Source organism: Anser brachyrhynchus (assembly GCF_964034855.1).
Source record: "Anser brachyrhynchus genome assembly, chromosome: 1".
Classification (NCBI taxonomy): Eukaryota; Metazoa; Chordata; class Aves; order Anseriformes; family Anatidae; genus Anser; species Anser brachyrhynchus.
Genome location: NC_137694.1, coordinates 128205941 through 128225168, shown reverse-complemented (window position 1 = coordinate 128225168; position 19228 = coordinate 128205941). Strand labels below are relative to the sequence as shown.

The 19228-nt window shown below is 43.0% G+C and overlaps 1 protein-coding gene across 1 annotated transcript in view; it reads left to right on the top strand.

Moving 5' to 3' along the window:
* Positions 1–550: 550 nt before the first annotated feature.
* SMS (spermine synthase) overlaps positions 551–19228 on the top strand; it is a 47202-nt gene continuing 28524 nt past the window's right edge. The window contains exons 1-2 of the mRNA XM_080588038.1: positions 551–1031; positions 15910–16030. Of these exons, the coding sequence (XP_080444164.1) occupies positions 980–1031; positions 15910–16030 (173 nt within the window). The 5' untranslated portion in view covers positions 551–979. The remainder of the gene's footprint in view (positions 1032–15909; positions 16031–19228) is intronic.

Below are 19228 nucleotides of genomic sequence, written 5' to 3'. Positions count from 1 at the left end.
TTGTAAACTTCTTTTGTTAAAGGCGTGGAATCACATGAAATCACTGATGCCATGGCGTTGTTCAAATTACATCTCAATCCTGCCAAAACCTCTTCAAGAAAGGAACCAAGAGCTGTAAGATGTGTAATAACTGATAACATTAAACACCAATCCTATCACTAAATAGTTATAGACAGTGTGTTTCTGGGTTTGTAACTACACATGGCTCATACCATTTGTAGCTTCAACATGCAATTTTAGTTATCCTTCATTAAAAAACAAACAACAACAACAACAACAAACCAAACAAAAAAGACTTGAAATGAAGGGTTTTAAGGATTCTCTGGTGCTAGCTCGCCTGAAGCCAGCACCCTGCCTGCTCAGCACAGGCCTTGGGCGAGGAGCAGCTCTGCGGCAGCTGCATGGCCCCAGCGCTGAGGCCACCATCGCCATTGGAAGCTGATCCACGGCCTTAGCGCTGGGAGAGAGTTAAGGGATTTTGGGTGGCGGGGGAGCGAATTGAATCTTAAAGGAAATCGAGACTGGTTTTTATTTTTTATTTTATTTTGTTTTTCCCCAGCCGTAACGACTAGCCCCAGCAGGACGGCGTGCGGAGGCCCAGAGCGGGAGCCTCAGAGAGGCGGGCACCGGCACCGCCACCGCTGAGGGGCCGCGGTCTCCGGCTCGGGGAGCCACCGCGGCTCCCGACAAGCCGCCGCCATCTCCCGTCGCGGGGCCCAGCCGCGGCCGCCATCTCGGCCAAGAGCCGCCTCCCCTTTCCTCCCCTCCCGCCCCGTCCCGTCCCGTCGCGTCCCCTCCCTCCCGCTAACGGCCGCGGCGCCGCCATCTCGTCCCGCCCCGCCCCGGCCTCCCGAGCCCCGCCCGGTGCGCGCCCACCCCCGCGGCGCCGCCGCAGCCCCCGCGCCCATATAGGCTGCCCCGCCGCGCTCGCCGCGCCGCCGCCTCCTCCTCCAGGCATGGCACAGGGCTCTACCTCACTATGGCAGCAGCAGCGCGGCACAGCACCCTGGACTTCACGCTCGGCGCCACAGGTACCCGCAAGGGCTCTGAGGGGACCCTTCCCGCACACCTTTCTCCCCGTCCCCGGGGGGTAGCCCCGGTGGGAGCGGCGGTGCTCGCCCTCCCGCCGGGCCCCGAGGCTCGGCTCGGCGCGGCTGCGGCAGCCCCGCTCCGTCCCCCGCCGCGCAGGTGCCCTCGTCTCTCCCCCGCCCGCCGCCGCCATCACCGCCCCCGGGCTGCCTGCGCGGTGCGGCCCCGCCGCGGCCTCCGCCGGGCCCGCCGCCGCCTCCCGCCTCGGGCAGGGCCCCCGGCCGCCGGGGTGTCGCTTGGGGTGGAGATGGAGGCCTTAGGGTGGCGGTGGAGCCCCGTGAGGGTGGGAAAGGGTGGGTGAAAGGCATGGGGGGGAGGGCGGGGGGGTTCGTCCTTAATCCCGCAGCAGAGGCGTGAGGGGAGTCGTTGGAAACGAAAGGCAGCGTCGCTCCGCGGCTGGCTGGCTGTAGGGGGCACGGTGGAGCCGAGAACCAGGAGGAAGCCACCACGTTTCTCGGCAGGCAAAATGGGTGAAAAGGCCTCCTCGTTCGGGGGGAGCCCTGCTGGGGGCCGAGCGCGGGCAGGGGTGGCGGTGAGACACCCCCCCCCCCCGTCCACTTGCTGCCTGGTCACCCCCCACGCAACACTTCCATTTATTGTGTGTTTTTTGTTTGTTTTCGCAGGGAGGTAGGAGTGAAGGCAGTTCTCCGCATCTACAAAGAAAATCTGTCGATAGGTTGAGTGGGAAGAGGGGTTTTTCTGTCCCCAGGGCTTTGTTGCGCACTGTGCCCTTCGTGATGTTGCTGTGTTGGAGCCTCAGGGAGACACTGAGAGCAGAGAGGGGGGAGGATGTGAATGGAGTTGTTCTCAAAGCAGTTTGCTTTAGAATATGCAAATATGCTTCAAGGTGAAAGTCTTCTAGGTGGTTTTATGGTGAGGTCTTAAAGTGCAGCTTGGTCACTCATGGTAAGCAGACACCAGCATGCCGTACGTCGTCCTGCCGTTTTCCTTAGAATCATTCAGGTTGGAAAAGACTTTCAGAATCATCTGGTCCAACCATCCCCCTACCACCAATGTCACCCACTAAGCTGTGTCCCTAAGCACCATGTCCAACAGTATGAACAGAACCAAGAAGCTAAGCCAGTCTAAAATCCAGTTTTGTGGAACCTCCTGTTCTTCCCCAGCCCCAGTGCAGTGATCTGTTTGCCTGCTTGGTGCACACAGCTCTCATACATTGCAGTGCTGGCATCTGCAGAGGAGTCAGAAATGTCAGAGGAAGGTGTAGGACTAGGTGTACTGAAAACAAACCAGAGTTGTATTAACTGCTCTATGATATTTAAAACTATACCATTAATTAGAGACCATGATAATGATTTTAAACACTTCTCACTCCATTTCCATTTTCTTTTGAAGACAGTGCTTGCATCTTTCACCAATTAGGATGGATGCAGAAGTGTCGCTGTGCAGACCAAAGGAAGGAAGAAGCTTTTTCTCATTGCATTTGTTTCAGCACAATAGACATTTGTAGTGAGAGGCAAAGAACTTTTCAGAGCCCTTGACAGCTCTGAAGTTGGCTGTAGTGTACGTTTCGTGTGGCATTTTCCTTTTGTCTAATGCTTGTGGCCAAGCCATAAAGAGTTGTCTGTAGAGAAAGATTGGTGAATGTAAACTTGTGGTAAAGGACTTAAATTCTAATGCGGAATCATGGAACATCAACTATTTTTTTCTAACTTACTTAGTAAAACTTCTGAATGTTCTGAAATGGCTTATTATAATCAGATGTGTGGTTTTGAACCTTCTATTATCTTGTAAGGGTAATACTACCACTACATCTCAGTTGAAGCTGTAGCATTCTTATATTCTAGAAAATGCATAATCTGCTAACTTCTTGGTTGATGCACACTCTTTGTTCCTTGAAACATTGTCTGCGCTCAGTTCTTGGTGAGTTATTTTTGGTAGGTTCTAATACAGCTGTTGACTCCTAGCTTGTAGAAAAGCAAGACTTTACCCTCTGGGAGCAAGTATTTTTCAATAGTTCATTCATATTCCATTATAATGCATCTTGCAGTAAGTATACATGGTCATGGTGTCTTCAAGTAAGAACCTGCATATGATTGAATGGTTTGGGTCGGAAGGGACCTCAAAGATCACCCAGTACCAGCCTGCCTGGCATGGGCAGGGATGCCACCCACCAGACCAGGTTGCCCAAAGCCCCACCCAGCCTGGCCTTGAGCACTTCCAGGGATGGGGCATCCACAGCTTCTCTGGGCAGCCTGTGCCAGGTTATATACAAGGGTTGTTATGTATGATAGTTGAAGTTATTTGAATATAATGTTTGAGTGTTTGTTTAACACCCAGTATAGTATCTATCCAGTATTTTCCTATTCCTGAAAGGAAGAAAGACTGCTGGTATTGTCTAGTATCAGGACTGAACACGACTGTAAAATATGGGATAGTCTTTCTGAGTTGTTAACACTTTATAGGAATCTCTCCTTATTAATCCTCTTGCGTGTAACTTGTTTTAATCCTCAGTCTTCTGAGGGTCCTGAGGAAAGCTGTAGTTGGGTATCAGTGAAAGGACTTGGAGGGGATGCAGCTCTGTAGGACCTCAGGCAGAGTTTGGATCTCAGGTAGGATTTTATCACATGTTAATACTTGTGCAGCTATTAGCTAGCGACTGCTTATGCCGTAGAATGGTGTGCGTTCTGATGGGTGATCCCTATGGGCTTATTTGCTTGTCATGTGCCAAAAACCTTCAATGGCAGCCCTGTTGTCTTTAGGCAGTTCAGTTTGCTCAGGATATGGGACTGCGGTCCATGTTCAGTTCATTCTTCAGAATAAAAGTGTGTACCCAACAAGTATCTTGAGAATGAATAATTGGAATATTAGGCTTTTTTAATATTTGCTGACCTCCCTTCTGTGAGGTTGGTAGTTGGACTTATTGAGTGCTGCCAGTAATGGAAGCATGGTTGTAGAAGTAAAAAAGGAGAAAGTGGGATTTCCTTTTGTGTTGGTTTCAGATTGGGGGTGGTGGGAAGGGTGAGGAAAAACACTGCTTTGGGAATGGGGTTGCTTGAATGAAAGCATGTACCTCAATCTCCTGAAAGCTAAAAGAAAACTGCTAGATTTAGTAATGTACTACAAAATCTACAAATTAGAATAAAAAAGGCTGTTTTGACTGTCTTCATGATTATGTCTTTGTAATTACACCTCATCTAATGATGCATCTTCATCTCAAAAAAAAAGTGTTAGGTATAAGTAGGACTGAATCCTTGTCAGCTGGCTAATGCAACCTGACTTTATGGTTGGCTCCTCAAGCTCATTAAAGTAGGAACTGTGGGGCTTGATCTGTTGGGCAGAAGTATTTTATCTGTGGCTCCCTGAACAGATAACCAGACAGCTTCAGCAGGCAGACAGCATAGTGTTCCTTATCCTGAAATGCACAAAGACTGTTTTAACAAACCCCTCCTTTATGAAAAAGGACACTGTTCATTCACCTTCCTTAATTGGGGCAGAGAAGGCTTTAGTCGTGCCTTTTACTTCTGGGCTAATGACATTCTTATTAATTGGTTAGTTCATCAGAAATGAGGAATTTGGGACTTGAGTTACTTAGTTTAACGGCTTCATTATGAAAGTATGTAATGCTTGAGGTCTTATACCTTAACAGAATTGAGTTTAGATTACTACATAATGTAAATCTGCTCATACATGGGAGTGTTTTCATCCATGCATGAGGGTGTCATAGAAGCTTAGTTTTCTGTGCTGTTGAATATAGAAATCCTTAATGTTTTTCAAGATCTTTTAATGAGAGGGAAAGATACATGGAGACTCCATTCAGACTTGTTCTTTGTTACTTGCATTGGGAAGTTGCTTTGAAGAGGTAAGAGCTTGTTGGAAAACTAACTTAAGTTTTACATTTTAGTGTTTGGGATTATTGCTTGGGGCACAGGGGATTATGCAGTTCATTATACAGCTGCATGAACAGATGTGCTGGCAAGACTGAGGGCAGGGCGTAGATGAGTGAGTTGTTGGGGGGAAAGCAGAGATTACCAGAGCTGATGCCTTAATGAAAGAAACTAGTGAAACTGCTGTGTGGATTTGCTCACACTGGGAGTTACAGGGCTGTACTGCAGGTAAGGCAACACTTGGATTTCTAAGAAAAGGGGTAAGTGGACATGTGCGTGTATGTGTTCTGTTTTTTCTTCAAGTTAGTGTTTTTTATGGAGATGGAAAGAAGAGAGTATTACCTGCAGGCTGAGCCTCCTTTTTAGGTCTTCTGCCTGTAGCTTTGTTCCTGTCCATGGGATCAATTGCTTAATTTTGAAAGTGCATGTGGAAAAAAAATTCCTGAGAAGTGTTAAGCCTGTCATCAGCAGGAATGCATTTAAATAATAATAAAGGCTAATAGCTGCAGCACTTCACATCCACTAACATTTTAGATGTGGGTGATATATTAAGAGGTGAATTACTTACTAACAGCTTTCTTGTGCATACCTGAACTGGCACCGTGGGTATTGTATTTGACTAGCAAATTCTGTTCTTTGATTAGTGTTTTGCTCTGTAATTGTACTTACTGAAGATGAGCTTCATTTACAAAAAGGGTGGGTTGTGTGTGTGTTTTATTTTTGAGGCACTTTTTTAAAGCAGAGGCGCTAACTGCTTTACAAATTAGTTAAAATACATGAAGCTGTCTTGGCTGAAGCATCCATTACAGTGTAAGAAGGTGCTATTAACTCTGCTGGTAATGCTACGTCTTAGACTTCCAGCCCATTTTTATGCATAAAGAAATGCCATCAGGTGAAGCCTGAATATATATGGTCTAGGGGGTGTAGAGACTCAACAGTCCTCACATCCATTTTTTTTACAGCTGTTTGAATAATACTTCTTTATGTACTGCAGTGTTTGACATCCTTAAATATATAAAAAATAATTGGTCGTATTGTTCTGAAAAAGTCCAGTTTATAAGATGTTTCAAGTAACTCTACAAAATGGTCTTTCAGGCTTGAGGGTGTTTCAACAGGTGATAATATTGTTTAAAATGTGAACAGTCTTTATATACCAGTTGATGGACTTGAGTTTACACATGACTGGGAGAGACAAATGAAGCTAGTGGAGCGGAGGTGTTAAAACCACACTTGTTGATGTTAAGGTTCAGGCCATGTGTCAGATGAAGGAAGCTTTCTGAGCACGTAAACATGCTGTGTGCAAAGGTGGTGTGCCAGATGTAATGTGTGAGAATGTTGGCTTGCAATTGCCTTTGGCTTCTGTCTTCAGGTGCTGCTCAGCACTGATGATCTGTTGGGATACAGCATTACAAGAGGTTTAATGAAATGCAGCCTTCCCATGCAAAATTAAACTTGACCAAGCAGCAAGCCTTGGGAGAGGCTGGGTTGAGAGTCTTAAACATTTAAAAGATGAAAGATGCTTCCAGTGTGTTGTCCAGAGCAGTGTGACAAATATTTCATGTAATGAGTTTTGTATATTTCAAGTCTGTTGGTGTGCAAAGGCTTCATCTGTATTGAAAAATAGTGAATTTATACGAAGTGGAAAAACCTGTAATACCATTACAGGGTGAAATAACAGTGTAGGGGAAACTAAACAGAGCAGTGTGACTTTTCAGAATGTCAGATGCTGCTTGTTAGGCCTGTAAATGTTTCTTCTAGAGCTACCACAGGACTACAGGGTTTTGGATGAACAGTTCAGTGTTGTTCCAGAAGATTAGTAATTAAAAACTTAACTATCAGTTAGATGTAATTAGATTCCAGGAATAGCAAAACCCCTTTTAAAGTATGCATTTTTCTGAAAAATCCAGAAAGTCATTCGTCAATGTCAGAGTGAATTGAAGAGACTGTTTTTAGCATTCTTTAAATCTACATGTGATCTCTGTGTACCTGCAGAAGGTAGAGTGACCCAGCAGTTCTTTGCTGCTTTTATCCTCCCTTCTTTTTTTCTCTGTGGGGGCTGTACTCGAATAGCTTTTGCTTTGGAGTTGTCCAGGTTGCCAGAATTTGGTATCTTAAACTTTTTTCCCTAGTGGGAATGTTCCTGTAGGACTCACCCGGCTGAACTGAAAGACGTTCCTCTAATAGCTGGCTGGAAGTGTTTCCTCAAGGGCTTCTAGAAGCTTTGCCAAAATCAAATGAGGCAAAAGCCATCGATACGTTCTCTGTGGTGTTCTCTTTAAAATTCATCAGTGCATTGTGGTGTGGGAGCCATCAGAAGTGAGCTCTTGGATATTGATGAATCTACAAGCAGTGAGTAAGCCAGGAAAACTTGTTTGTAATGCTTGATTTGCTGAGTAACTCTTTCCTCAGTTATGTCAGAGATGATAATCAAATGCTTATGCAAATATAATCAAGGTAGGTTCTGGAAGGTGGTGGTTGTCTTCATTCTTCCCCTCAAGTAGTTTTGGTTTCAGACATGCTGCGAGTGTGTTAACCTTGACTTTCCTGGCTCCGTTGTAGGCAGCCATTGTTACAGTGAAAGGTTTCTTTTCCTTTCTTTGGTATTCTACCAATGGTGACTGGGAAGATTGAGCTTTCCTGCAGACCAGCGTCTGCTATGCTTGATTGCTTATTGTTTTGCACTGATAAATGTTTTTAAGGGGACTGTTGTGGAGAGTAGATACTTGCTCCTAGAGATCTCCACAGGATTGTGGCATCATGTGGAGGCTGCATGTACCTGGTGTTCTTCTAAGCTGCTTCTAAGCTCTACCTGTCATTCATCAGGTGAGCAAGTGCATAGAGGTTCTGGGCGACAAAATTGTGGAGACCAGCAAAATAAAGTTAGTAAATGTTTGTAACAAGGCTGAGCTGCTTTGCTTAAGTGACCTGTTTTAAGCCTTCTTTGAGTCAGTCTGCCGGATCTAATCTCTGCTAAAGTGTGTGGCTGCATTTGTAACAATCCGCAAGATACTTATATCCTCAGCTGGTCATAGGATTCATTCTACCCTACCACTGCGTGATCTTAAAAAGCAAAATGGCCTGGAGTGAGGGTCTGATCTTCTCTGAAAAGTCAAGAATATATTAATTGGGGAGTGCCCCTTTGGTCTGACTGGGTGATGGGGAAATTAATACATGGCACATGGTTATAAAAATACATTAATAAGCACTTCAATATCCACACCTAAAGTTAGTTTTCAAGTGTGAGTAAGCTCTATATTGGTAGTGTTTTCTTGTTCTTTCTGCAGTGACTAAATCTGTGCTTGAAAAGGCTTGGTAGTACAGCTAATAACTTCATGTGTGCTAGGTGGTTGCTTTAAGTAAGAAAACAAACTTAATGCTTGTATTGGTTTATTGGCTAACTTTACATTAAAGCATTCTTTCATTGCTGTGATTGGATTCTTGCACATCACACAAGCAGTTCTTCTGTGGAACTCCCTCCTCCCCCCTTTTTTCTTTCCTTCCATAGCATTTTAGTGTGGCACTAGCAAGAGCTTCTAGTTAAGTTCTGGTCTTTGGCTGTCTCAAGTCACATTTGTTTACAGCCAGGTAGGTCACTTCCAAGTTGCTGTGTGCAAACAGCTGCTTATGGAGCAGCTGGTAAAGAAACTAAAGAAAAAGTATGTTAAACCCAGCTACAGGCTGAAAGGTCACATAGATTTGTTTTATCAATATTAAGATGCTATAACATGGACTTGAATGCTCTGAGATAACTGCAACTCTGTAGTGTATTTGGATTTCTAAACCTTTGGGTTAATTTAATTGAGATTAAGTTATGCTTATATTCAGTTCTAAAACTGCAACAAATTATTACATGCAGAGTTTGTCTTAATAGAAAAATGGCATGCACTGTACAGGCAATTCTGTCTGCTTTTTAATAAAGATGCCTGTACCTATGAGAAGTTAACTTTATTTTGATGCTTGACTTTGCAGTTTGGCTTGTCTGAAGGCTTGCTGTCCTGGTAAGAAGGGGGAGGGAGGGAGTAAAGCAGAAAAGTATATTTCGTGCAACAAGTATGTTCTTTAATGTTTCTTGGTCTTTTCATTCTGCCCCTTTACTTTGGTGTTCTCTCTAGTGAGAATATGTTTAAAAAAAAAAAAAAAACACCTCTGTAGGATAGTGGTGTATCCGCTACCTGGATTGTATGCTTCTGGTGTATTCTAAAAGCACTAAACAGCATAGTTCTTAACACCAAGGCACAAAATAGATGTAGAATGACCATTGATACCTGAAATGTGATATTCACTTGGAGTGACAAAAAATAATTGTGTATTAGAATCCTTTTTTATTTTAATGGTGCTCTGCTGCTGGTGCAGGTTTGTTATGCAGCAGAGGTCCTGTTATAGTAAGAAAATCTCCTTGATGGAAGGATTGCTGTTCCTAGGAAAGCATTTGTAACAGATCTTGCATGATGAGGAATAAACAGTGCAACCTTGTTAACGTTCCTTACTTCCTCATTTAAATGATGTGTTTGAAATTTCACGGGAGTTTGAGATAAAGGGTGGGAGTGCTGTGATATATAGTCCAATAAATCTTATGTTCTGTTCTCACTAATTAAACTCTGTCATGGTGTTTTGTGACTGAATGTACTGTAATAATTCTTGTCCTTCTAAATCTGTCCTTCTAGAAGAATTTTACGACTTCTCAAAAAAGTTTTGCCTTTTTAAAAAAAACCTCAGTGGAAATTAAACATTGACTCTCAAATGCTACCACTGGAAGCACTGTACCTTTTCAATTCTCCTGGATAGTGGAGCCAACATGCCATTCTCATTGTTGAATTTCAAATGATTAAGGTAAACAATTGTGAAAGTGTTAAACATAAGTGCCAAGACAGTGACTGTAAGGTCCATTTTGCAAGGTATGTGCTTACTAGTATTACTTTGAGATATGATGTTACTGTTATTCTGCAGTTTGATAATAGGTCATCCAGTTAATACTGGATTAATTTTAATCCAGCCCACTAACATTGACATCCAATAACTGAGATTTTATGCACCTGTGAAGCACAGATTTAGGCTTAAGCCATAGTGATGTCCAAATGTGTTGTTGAGACTGAGGCTACAGAAGCCTTCAGGAACTCCATATTCACAAAAAACCCCACTGGGATATTTAATACACAAGATCACTTTTAGTTTTATATGTATAGTTGATTAAATTTTGGGTTATCCTAATACAAAAAGCTTTGAATAGAGGGGAGAGTGAAGGAGTAATTTTTCTAGTGTAGCTTTCCTGTTACCGAAGTGGCTGGAGCTCATAGACCTGTCATGGCTGAAATCTTAAAGATTTCTTTGAGTATCACCTTAAAGGAGATTAGAAAAAAAAATCTTACTCCCCTTTAGTGAAGGAGTTGAAAAACAAAGGAAAAAGTCAAACCACTTCTTGCAAGGTTTCAAAAGGGAGAGTGAGAGAAGGTGTTACTGACCTTTGAATAACAGAAGGTCAACAGGCTGCATCTCTGGCAATGATGCTTCTGTTTCTGTATACACATGCACTTTGCACTGCTTGCAGAAGTCAATGAACGGATGTTCATGATCACTCTACTGTTGCTTCTGACTGAATTCTTGCTGAATGTGACTTTTTTTAAATTACTGTGAGGTTGGTTGAACACTAGAACAGGTTTCCCATGGAGGCAGCCCAAACGTGACTGGTGTGGCCCTGAGCAACCTGCTGCCACAGACCCTGCTCTGAGCAGGGGCCTGGGTGAGATGATCCTCTGCGGTACCTTCCTTCAAACCTCTGCCATTTGGTGGTAGTGGATGTCCTGACTGTGCCCCAGTGGGATGTTGTTTTTTTCTTTTTTGGTAGAAAAGTCAGACCACCTGTGAAATGTACTTAATTTTCTCTGTCCCTCCTTCTTATAGAGGCATTCTCTTAAAATGTGTTGAGTCTGGTGCATGAGGTGACACCAATGTTAGTATGAAAGAGAGGCAGGAATGTAGAAATGACAAGGGGTGGGAGTGCCCTGTTTGGTGGCAGTGCGCTCTTAGATTGGTATCCGTCAACAGAAGGAAAACGTCTTGGGTTGAGTCCCTAACCAACTGGATGCTCTGGGGAAAAGGGGGTTAGCTGTGGGGTGTATGTGGGGAGGAGGGAGGGAGCAGGTTGCTTTTAACTTGTGTAGAACAGTCTTAAAACTTAGTACTGTGGGAGATGGTTGCTTTTCATAAGTACCTGTTAACACATCAAGCAAAAGCTAGCTTATTTGTCCTGGGGATTCATGAAAACCAACTTTGGGGAGTTATTTGGAGGGGGGCCTTTCATGTACAAGTGAGGGGTGGGTTTATTTAGTCATTTCTGAGTCAAAAGGACCAATTTAGGCAACGTTTGTTCTGAGCTCTTAGCTAAGCCTGTGATGTTTGTGTGAATCTCTCTGGATAGCATATTTCGAGCATTAGTGTGCTCTGCTCTCATGTTTCCATGCAGGAAGATGCTTTTAACCAGGATGAAAGGAGTACAGCTTTTAATTAAAACTTGAAAACATTAAAAAATTGCCCTGTAAGGGTCGGTGACTAAGTGCTAACTAGTTGTCTGCAAACTATTATGTACTGCTGTATATTCTCATGCTGAGGGTGGAGGAGCCCTAGTAGGGTGAGGCTGAGGATGAGAAATAAGGGAGGGGTTGGCACTCCAACTGTAATTTTTCTTTTACATTTGTTTTAGTGTCTAAAAAAAACCTAAAACCTCTGAAATACAGGCACTGGAGCCTAAAGTTTCTTGCGAGTTTTAGACTTCAAAAAAATTTCAGACTTGCCCAGCACAATTACTTGAAGTGGTGAACATGCATGGCTCTGAACAGAAACAAGGTGCCAGTCATTGAGGCTGCTCTATGACTCTCAGAATATTTACCCATTTTGAATGTGTGCTAACTCTTAATGAATTCTTAATCAAGTACTTCATTTCATTTGATTTCTCTTCACCTTTCTCTATTAAAAGTGTAGCTACCAAGGGAAAAATGCAGCAGAAGTGCCAAGGCATATGTAAGTGCTTTAATGCATCCTACTCTTCTGGTTGTGTTACATTCTTCCTTGCTAGAGGAAAGGGCTCAAAATCAGGGTTAGAAAAATTTGAAGCTGGAAGTGGGGTGGATGTTCTCAAATGAGATCTAATCTGTTCCCATAACTTAAAGATTTTTGTAAATCCTTTGGTATGAGGAGGTCTTGAAACAGAATATTTTTAGAGATAGTCTGGTCCAATAACAGATTACTGAGATCAGAGTTGGAGTATCTGGATGAAACTGGCTGATGTTATGCATGAGGCCAGCCTGGATGCTTACAGGAACTGTGGACTTTGAGCTGCCCTCATATTGACAGATGGCTATCAGTTAATGGCTTTTTGGCTGCTAAAACTCCAGAGGAATGTCTGCAACTGTTCCAAAGCATCTCTTCTTGGAGTTTACTGGGTTGCCAAGACTGCGTGGCTTGAACTGACTGGTCACTAACTGTTTTGAGAAATATGTATATTGAATCTTCTGCATGATGTTCTGGCTTCTGCTCTCTGGAGTTGAAACTCTGGGCCTTTTCATTGCTTCTGGCAAATACCAAATACTTAAAATAATATTTCACACTTGGTAACTTGAGTTTGCTTTTTGAAAGTGTGGAAAAACAACTAAAACCACCTGACAGCCTTCTTGAATTAACATTTTGATGTAGATTCAAAGATGTTCTGCTGTTTTTATTGCCATTGCCCTTTTCATCTATCAACACTTGACATAGCATATCTGAGCTTGGAGTGAGGTGGTGGCAAGGGGATTTGGGTGAGATCTTGAGATTCCTGAATCTTCGTGATGCCTTCAAGCAACCACTGATGCCTTCAAAGGAGTCTCCCAACTTCAGAGAACTAATTAGCCCTCCGAGGCAAACCTTGTGTGGTATAACGAAAGGGAGACTGATGAAAGTATGCATTGTTATTTTAATTTCCTGAAACTAATCGCATAATAGAAAGAGTGCAGTCAATCTCTTGCCTGGCTGCTTAGCAAAGAAATCTGTTGTAGAGTGATGAGCGAGCAGCTAGTTGAGGGATTGGTATCTTCATGGAATAGAAAAGTATCTGCGATGACTTATCCTACGGTCTCTGCCAAGGCGCACCTAATAGCAGTCGCTGAAATTGTTGGAAGCTGGTAGGCTAAATGTGATAGGAGCACTTCAGTTCTTCCAGGGAACTACCTTTCCATCTTATTTCTTCAATGTCTTGCAAGAGCTGCAGAAGTGAAGTGGTTTGGGAGTTAGTTGCATACCAATTCAGAGTGGGTTTCATGCTAATTTACTGGTCTGGAAGGGTATGACAAACATAAACAGCATTATTGTCCAACAGCATTACTTCGGTAATGACATAAGAACTGAGGGAAGGAAAGGAGTGTGGGTTTCTCAAAAGATGAGGCAGAAAATAAAGGAGTAGTGAAAGGAAGCAAATGGCAAGCAAGGAGAGGGGACCATGTGTCTAAAGTGCCAAAAAGTTTTGTGAATATATTAGCCTTGAAGCAGCTGCTCCTGTCTTCCCCAAAATAAGGGGGCTGATGAGTGCTGGAAACTGGAAGTTTAAAGTTGAATTGTGCAAGTACAAAAACTTACTGGTACAAATAATGTGGATTTTACAGCAGCATAGGGGAGAAAAACATTCGTGTTGATAGTGGACCTTGTGGGTGTTCTGTCCATGAGGCTCAAAATCATCAACAGTGCTTCCTACTGACTGAGGAAGAGGTGCTGCAGAGTGGCAGCAATTAAATTATTCACTGCTGTTGAACAGAACTTGTTTTTTATTCTAATTAACAATAAATCACAAAATTACAATGTGGAGAGTTAATGAGTGAGATGTAGAAGATGGAAGGTAAATATCTTGGAACATGAAGTTAGGCAATATCAGCAGTAAGAAGCAGGGCCTTTCCACACGTAATAAGTGTTCTTCACAAGATATTGGGGAACTGGGTTCTTCTCTTTGCGTAGAGAAAATTAAAATAAATGCTTTTTTCCCTCCTATTTCAGTCTTTCTGGTTTAAAACATACAGGGGTAATTGCAGGCTTTACAGATGGGTAAACATAGGCTTCAAGTTATCAAACTGAGTTTAGTTGACTGGAGTTGTCTGCTTATGCTAGATGAGAAAAACTTTACATGACTTGGTATGTTTTTCTTTTGCTTGAAGCTTGTACAAATCAGAAACATCTTGGAAGCTATTGCTGATTGTGTCTGCAGGCTATGCTTACTGGTTTTCAAGGTATATGCATTTGGGAGCAGGGAGTAAAACAATGATTACCATAGAATAGCTCTTGAATAGATGGGCGGGGGGAACAATGTGTCATGACTGGAAGCATTTAGTTATAAACTGCATCCAAGTGGCTGTGCCAGGTGACTTCTGTGAGTAATTCTAGATCCTTACCAAATTGCATGACTGTAATAGCCTAGTCTTGTATGTATGTGAAACAAAAATGATTATACTTGCCTCACTGGGACGTCTTATAGCTTAATAGTGCACAGGCCTTCACAGACACTTGCTGGTGTGAGTGTCTTGCTAGTTTTGTTCTAGTTCTGGTAGGTGCAGCTTTACCAGAATCGTTGATTAACTCATGTAGTCAATTCCCATATCAACTGGCAAGTCTTATGACTTGTTCTTGGGATGCTTGTTCGAATGGACCTCAAAATTTTCTTCCAAATCTTTATTAGGACTAAAATAGTTTTATGCTAAACCTGACACTTCTGAAGTTAGCATACTGACGGAAGTATCTGCATGGACAAAGTTTCAGCTTGCTTTTGGAGATTTCTTTGGTTATTTCCAGTTGGATTTTTGTGCACTTCTGGGCAAGAGTACTTTTCCATAGCATTTTGAAGACTTCATCTGGGAGTCTGCTTTGTCCTAGGTGTTGGAAAAAGGACTTTCCTTCCTTGGGCTCCTGCTCTATTTGTGACATGGATGGGCATCTGTCAGAATGGCCTGACCACTTCTTGGTGAGAATGGCTCACAAACCCAATCCTGGCAATTGGTTATTAAGTTGAAGGCTGGTGTGTGCTGAAGTAGGTGCTGTTGAAGTGGCAGCATGAACTTTGTTCTCCTTCATTCTGTAGCTTTTCTAAGCCACTGTTGGAAGCTAAATCAATTTTAAAAGAAATGATCCCAGAAACACTTAAACTTAGCAGGCATTTAATATCCAGTAAATTCTGGAATTTCATGCATCTTATTGATCCTACTGTTCCCACACTAAAACACATTAAGAGTCTTCTGGGTCATTTCCCCAGGAAAGAAATTTTATGCTTTGACATATGTCAAGGTGGAAACAAAAGCATCTTTGCTTCCATGTTACTGTATACTGGCAGTTACTTTTAATACTACTGCGGGATGAGATTCAGCTGTGTGTGGTATTGAGAACTCTTGACTTTCCTCTCCACTTGGAAATGAGTCTTCAGTTGACAAAGGGACGGAAGGGAAAATGACCACTGTCTGGGCAGGGCAGCTTGCCCTGTTTTGTTTTCAGTGCTTTAAGCCAAGGAAATTACCAAACGTCTTCTCAGTGTTGGGGTTTATTTGTGGGATTGTTGTTTATTTTTGGTTTTGGGGTGTGTGTTTTTTCTTCATAACAGAAGTAATTATATGAATAAGGCCTGGCTTGGGTTGTGGTAAAGTTGGTGACCAATAACAGACATAGTAAAAGTACTCATTATGTCAGTTGTAGACCTCTCTGCTCAGAGACAAAGACTGAGTTAAAAGAATTTTGTTGGAATCTCCATCAACTGGAAAATAACTTAATGGGTTAGGGAGGTGGAGAGGCACAGGAGTTGAAAGGTACATAATAAGGTTTTTTTCAACCTTGCACAAGATCAACTGTAAACCTGAAAGCTGTTGTTCACACAGCTCAAAGAAATACTCCAGGCTGCCAGCAAAAAAACTGTTCAGTTTTCTTAAAGAAAAAATGGTTGTGGAAAATCTTTATCGACTTTTTTTCTATCTTGCAGCTGATTGCAATGCCGTTCTTAAAGCTCTACAGCCCGTTTTTCAGGAGCAGGGAATGACAGAAACAGTTCATAACTGGGAAGATCATGGTTATTTAGCAACCTACATCCAAAAAAATGGCAGGTGAGTTTTTTTCTCCCTATAAACTTCCTATCTGTCCTCCTTACAAATATTTTTCTCCCTGTATTATATCATATTGCAGGGTGCTGGCAGGGCAAACTGTTTTTACCATCTTTGTGTATGAAGTGACTAAAATAAAGCAGAGTACTGCTGAGAATCTTGTCCATGTCATCTTGTGATATGGCTGTCAGCAGTTAAATTGGTCCAGCCCCCTGCCCAAGCAGGGGCACCCTGAGCAGGCTGCCCAGTGCTATGCCCAGGTGGCTTTTGAGTATTTCCAGAGAGGGAACCTCCACAACCTGGAACCTCACCAGCCTCTCTGGGCAACCTGTCCTTGTTTGGTGACCTGTACAGTTGAGTGCTTCCTGATGTGCAGAGGTAATGTCTTGTGCTTCAGCTTGTGCCCATTGCCTCTAGTGACTCTGGCACTAGGTACCACTGAAAAGAGCCTGCCTCCATCCTCTTTGTATCCTCCCTTCAGGTATTTATGGACACTGAGTTTCCCCGTACCTCCCCCCCAAGCCTCCTTGTCTCCAGGCTGAACAGTCCCAGTTCTCTCAGCTTCTCCTCATAGGTGCTTCAGTCTCCTCATCTTTGTCACCCTCTGTTGGATTCTCCAATATGCCCATGTCCCTCTTGTACTGAGTAGCCCAGAACTGTAGGTAGTACTCCAGGTGCATCCTCACAAATGCTGAATAGAGTGGAAGGAGCACTTCTCCTGACCTGTTGGTGTTTTTGGTTGTTGGTTTGTTGGTTACTTTACCTAATGCAGCTCAGAACACTGTTAGCCTTCTTTGCAGCAAGGGCGCGTTGCTGACTCATATTCAGCTTGGCGTCCAGTAGGGCCCCCAGGTTCTTTTCTGCAGGGCTGCTTTCCAGTTGGGTGGCCACCAGCATGTACTGGTCCCTGTGGTTGTTCCTCCCTGGATGCCGGACTCTGCATTTCTTGTTGAACTTTGTGAGATTGTCAGCCCATGTGTCCAGCCTGTCCATGTCCCTCTGGATGGCACTGTGGCCCTCTGGTGAGTCAGCCACTCCCTTCAGTTTCATGGCATCCACAAATTTACTGAGGGTGTGCTCTACCTGAATTGTTGAGATTAACATATTCATTAACAAACTGGAAGAGACCCAGTATTGACACCCCCCCCCAGCCCCTGTGGTACTCCACTTGTTACTGGCTTCCGACTACACATTGCACCACTGACCACCACCCTCTGGTTCTAGCCATTCAGACAGCTTTTGATCCACCTCACTGTCTGCTGATCCAGTCCATACTTTAACAGCTTCTTTATGACGATTCACTGGGGAAAAAAAACTGAGCATTGGTGTAGTGTGCTCTTGGCAACAGAAAAAAGTTGGTCAACTTAACATTTTCTGTGGTAAAGCATAGCCCTTGTGGTATATCATTGTTGCTCTGAGTATGAGCTTGGGATTTCAGTGTATTGGGGAGATTGAATAAATAAAGAAAAGCTACCTATGCTCAGTTCTCTAGAAGCTTTTCAGAACTTTTCTCATTTCTCAAGTAGATTACTACAGGGGAATCAGGGGAAAGGACTGGGGAAAACAGGATGCCGTTTCTTGAAAACCACATGGAATACATGAGCTTTACTGATTGAACCACTCATAGCAACTTCTAAGCAGATTCTTCCCCGTGTTTTGTACTGTTATCAGGTGCTTGCCAGCAGCAGTGCTTCTTGAATCGTCTAGCTTTTTACTGTTGCCAAATGCAACTTTAAGCTTTTGCACCAGAGGGTAGTTGGCTATGCTCTTATTACTGTGAGAAGATGAAGATGGGGAGACGGGCCTAGTGGCCTCCCTGTAGTGAAAAAAGGGATGGTTTGTTATGTTGTCTTGGTTCTAGATAACCCTTGGTATTGTTTACTGTGCTAAGTAAAAGAGCTGGGGAGCAATCGCAGTCCCTCAGACATCCATGCTGTTGTGGACTCCTGGCTTGCTTCTTGGACTTTTTTAGGGCTACACCAACAGCTTGTCCATGAAAAAGCTGGCAGGATCCTGAGGCTAGTTTTATCCCAGAGACTACTCCCAAAAGACAATGTCAATGAAGCTCTACAGTTTGAGCTGCTTCTGTCATGTAGTTGTATCAAGTATCATTTTTCTCTCTTGTACACCCCTCATGCCGAGCTTCAGGGCATGCAATGCATACAGTCAACTTCATGATACAACATACTTATCCAGTGACTTGAGAGCCCTTGTCACTTCAGATACTGTAAATACTAAGGTGTCCAAGTAAGACATGAAAAGATTTTCTTCTACTGTAGCACTGCTTTTCTTTCCTGAATTGTATATAGGCTGACTTGCTCTGCCAGTCCCCATTCAACATGTTGGTTTTAGCAGTCACATATAGAATTTGCCCCTTCTCCCTATAAATATGCAGGTGCAACAAACTTGCCTTTAATTGTTCTCCCTTGTGATACATACAGTGAAGCACAGAATACACTAATCCAAAATGTATATGGGTTCTCCAATGGAAATGATTGTTGTCAAAGTTTTAGTTGGGTTTGGTTTGCATATCAAATGACTATTATGAGCTTAATGTTAAATTGGGTACAAATGTTGTCAGTTCAAAAGTATATTTCCTAATGAAGATGCTTAACACTGATTTTTAGAACTTCGAGAACTTATTTTCATATAGCACAGGTCTTAGAGGCTTGGCTATTTCCAGATGAGTAATCCAAGAGATCATCCTGAACATAAGGTATTGAATTTTGTGAGGCAGCCTCTCAAAACTGAAGAAGGAAGAACAACACTGTGCAGAAGAGCTCCTAAAGAGAAGATAGCCACTTGAAATGTGAAGTTTTCTCTAGTGCAATGCTAAATGTAAACTAATAAAGAGTGGTTATTGTTTTCTTCTGGTATATTAAATGCAATCTGGACTATGCTGTATTCTAGACTTACTTTCCCTAGAAGTTACACATTTTAGCTAGTTAACTCATTGTCTGTAGGGGCATGAAAGCACTTTTTCCTATGCTTTGCCAGTCCTATTGAACAAACACTGACTTTCATACAGTAACACAGGCAGGAGCACTCTCTGAGGTTTGGGACCTCAGCAGTTCTGTTTCCTTGAGTCATGTGGTTTTAGTTCCCTCATGGAAATGGTGTATACTTTTTCTGTGGCAGTCTCAAACAGCCTATTTCTGTTAATGTCATGTGATGCAGTTAGAGTTAACTGAAACAAGTGAG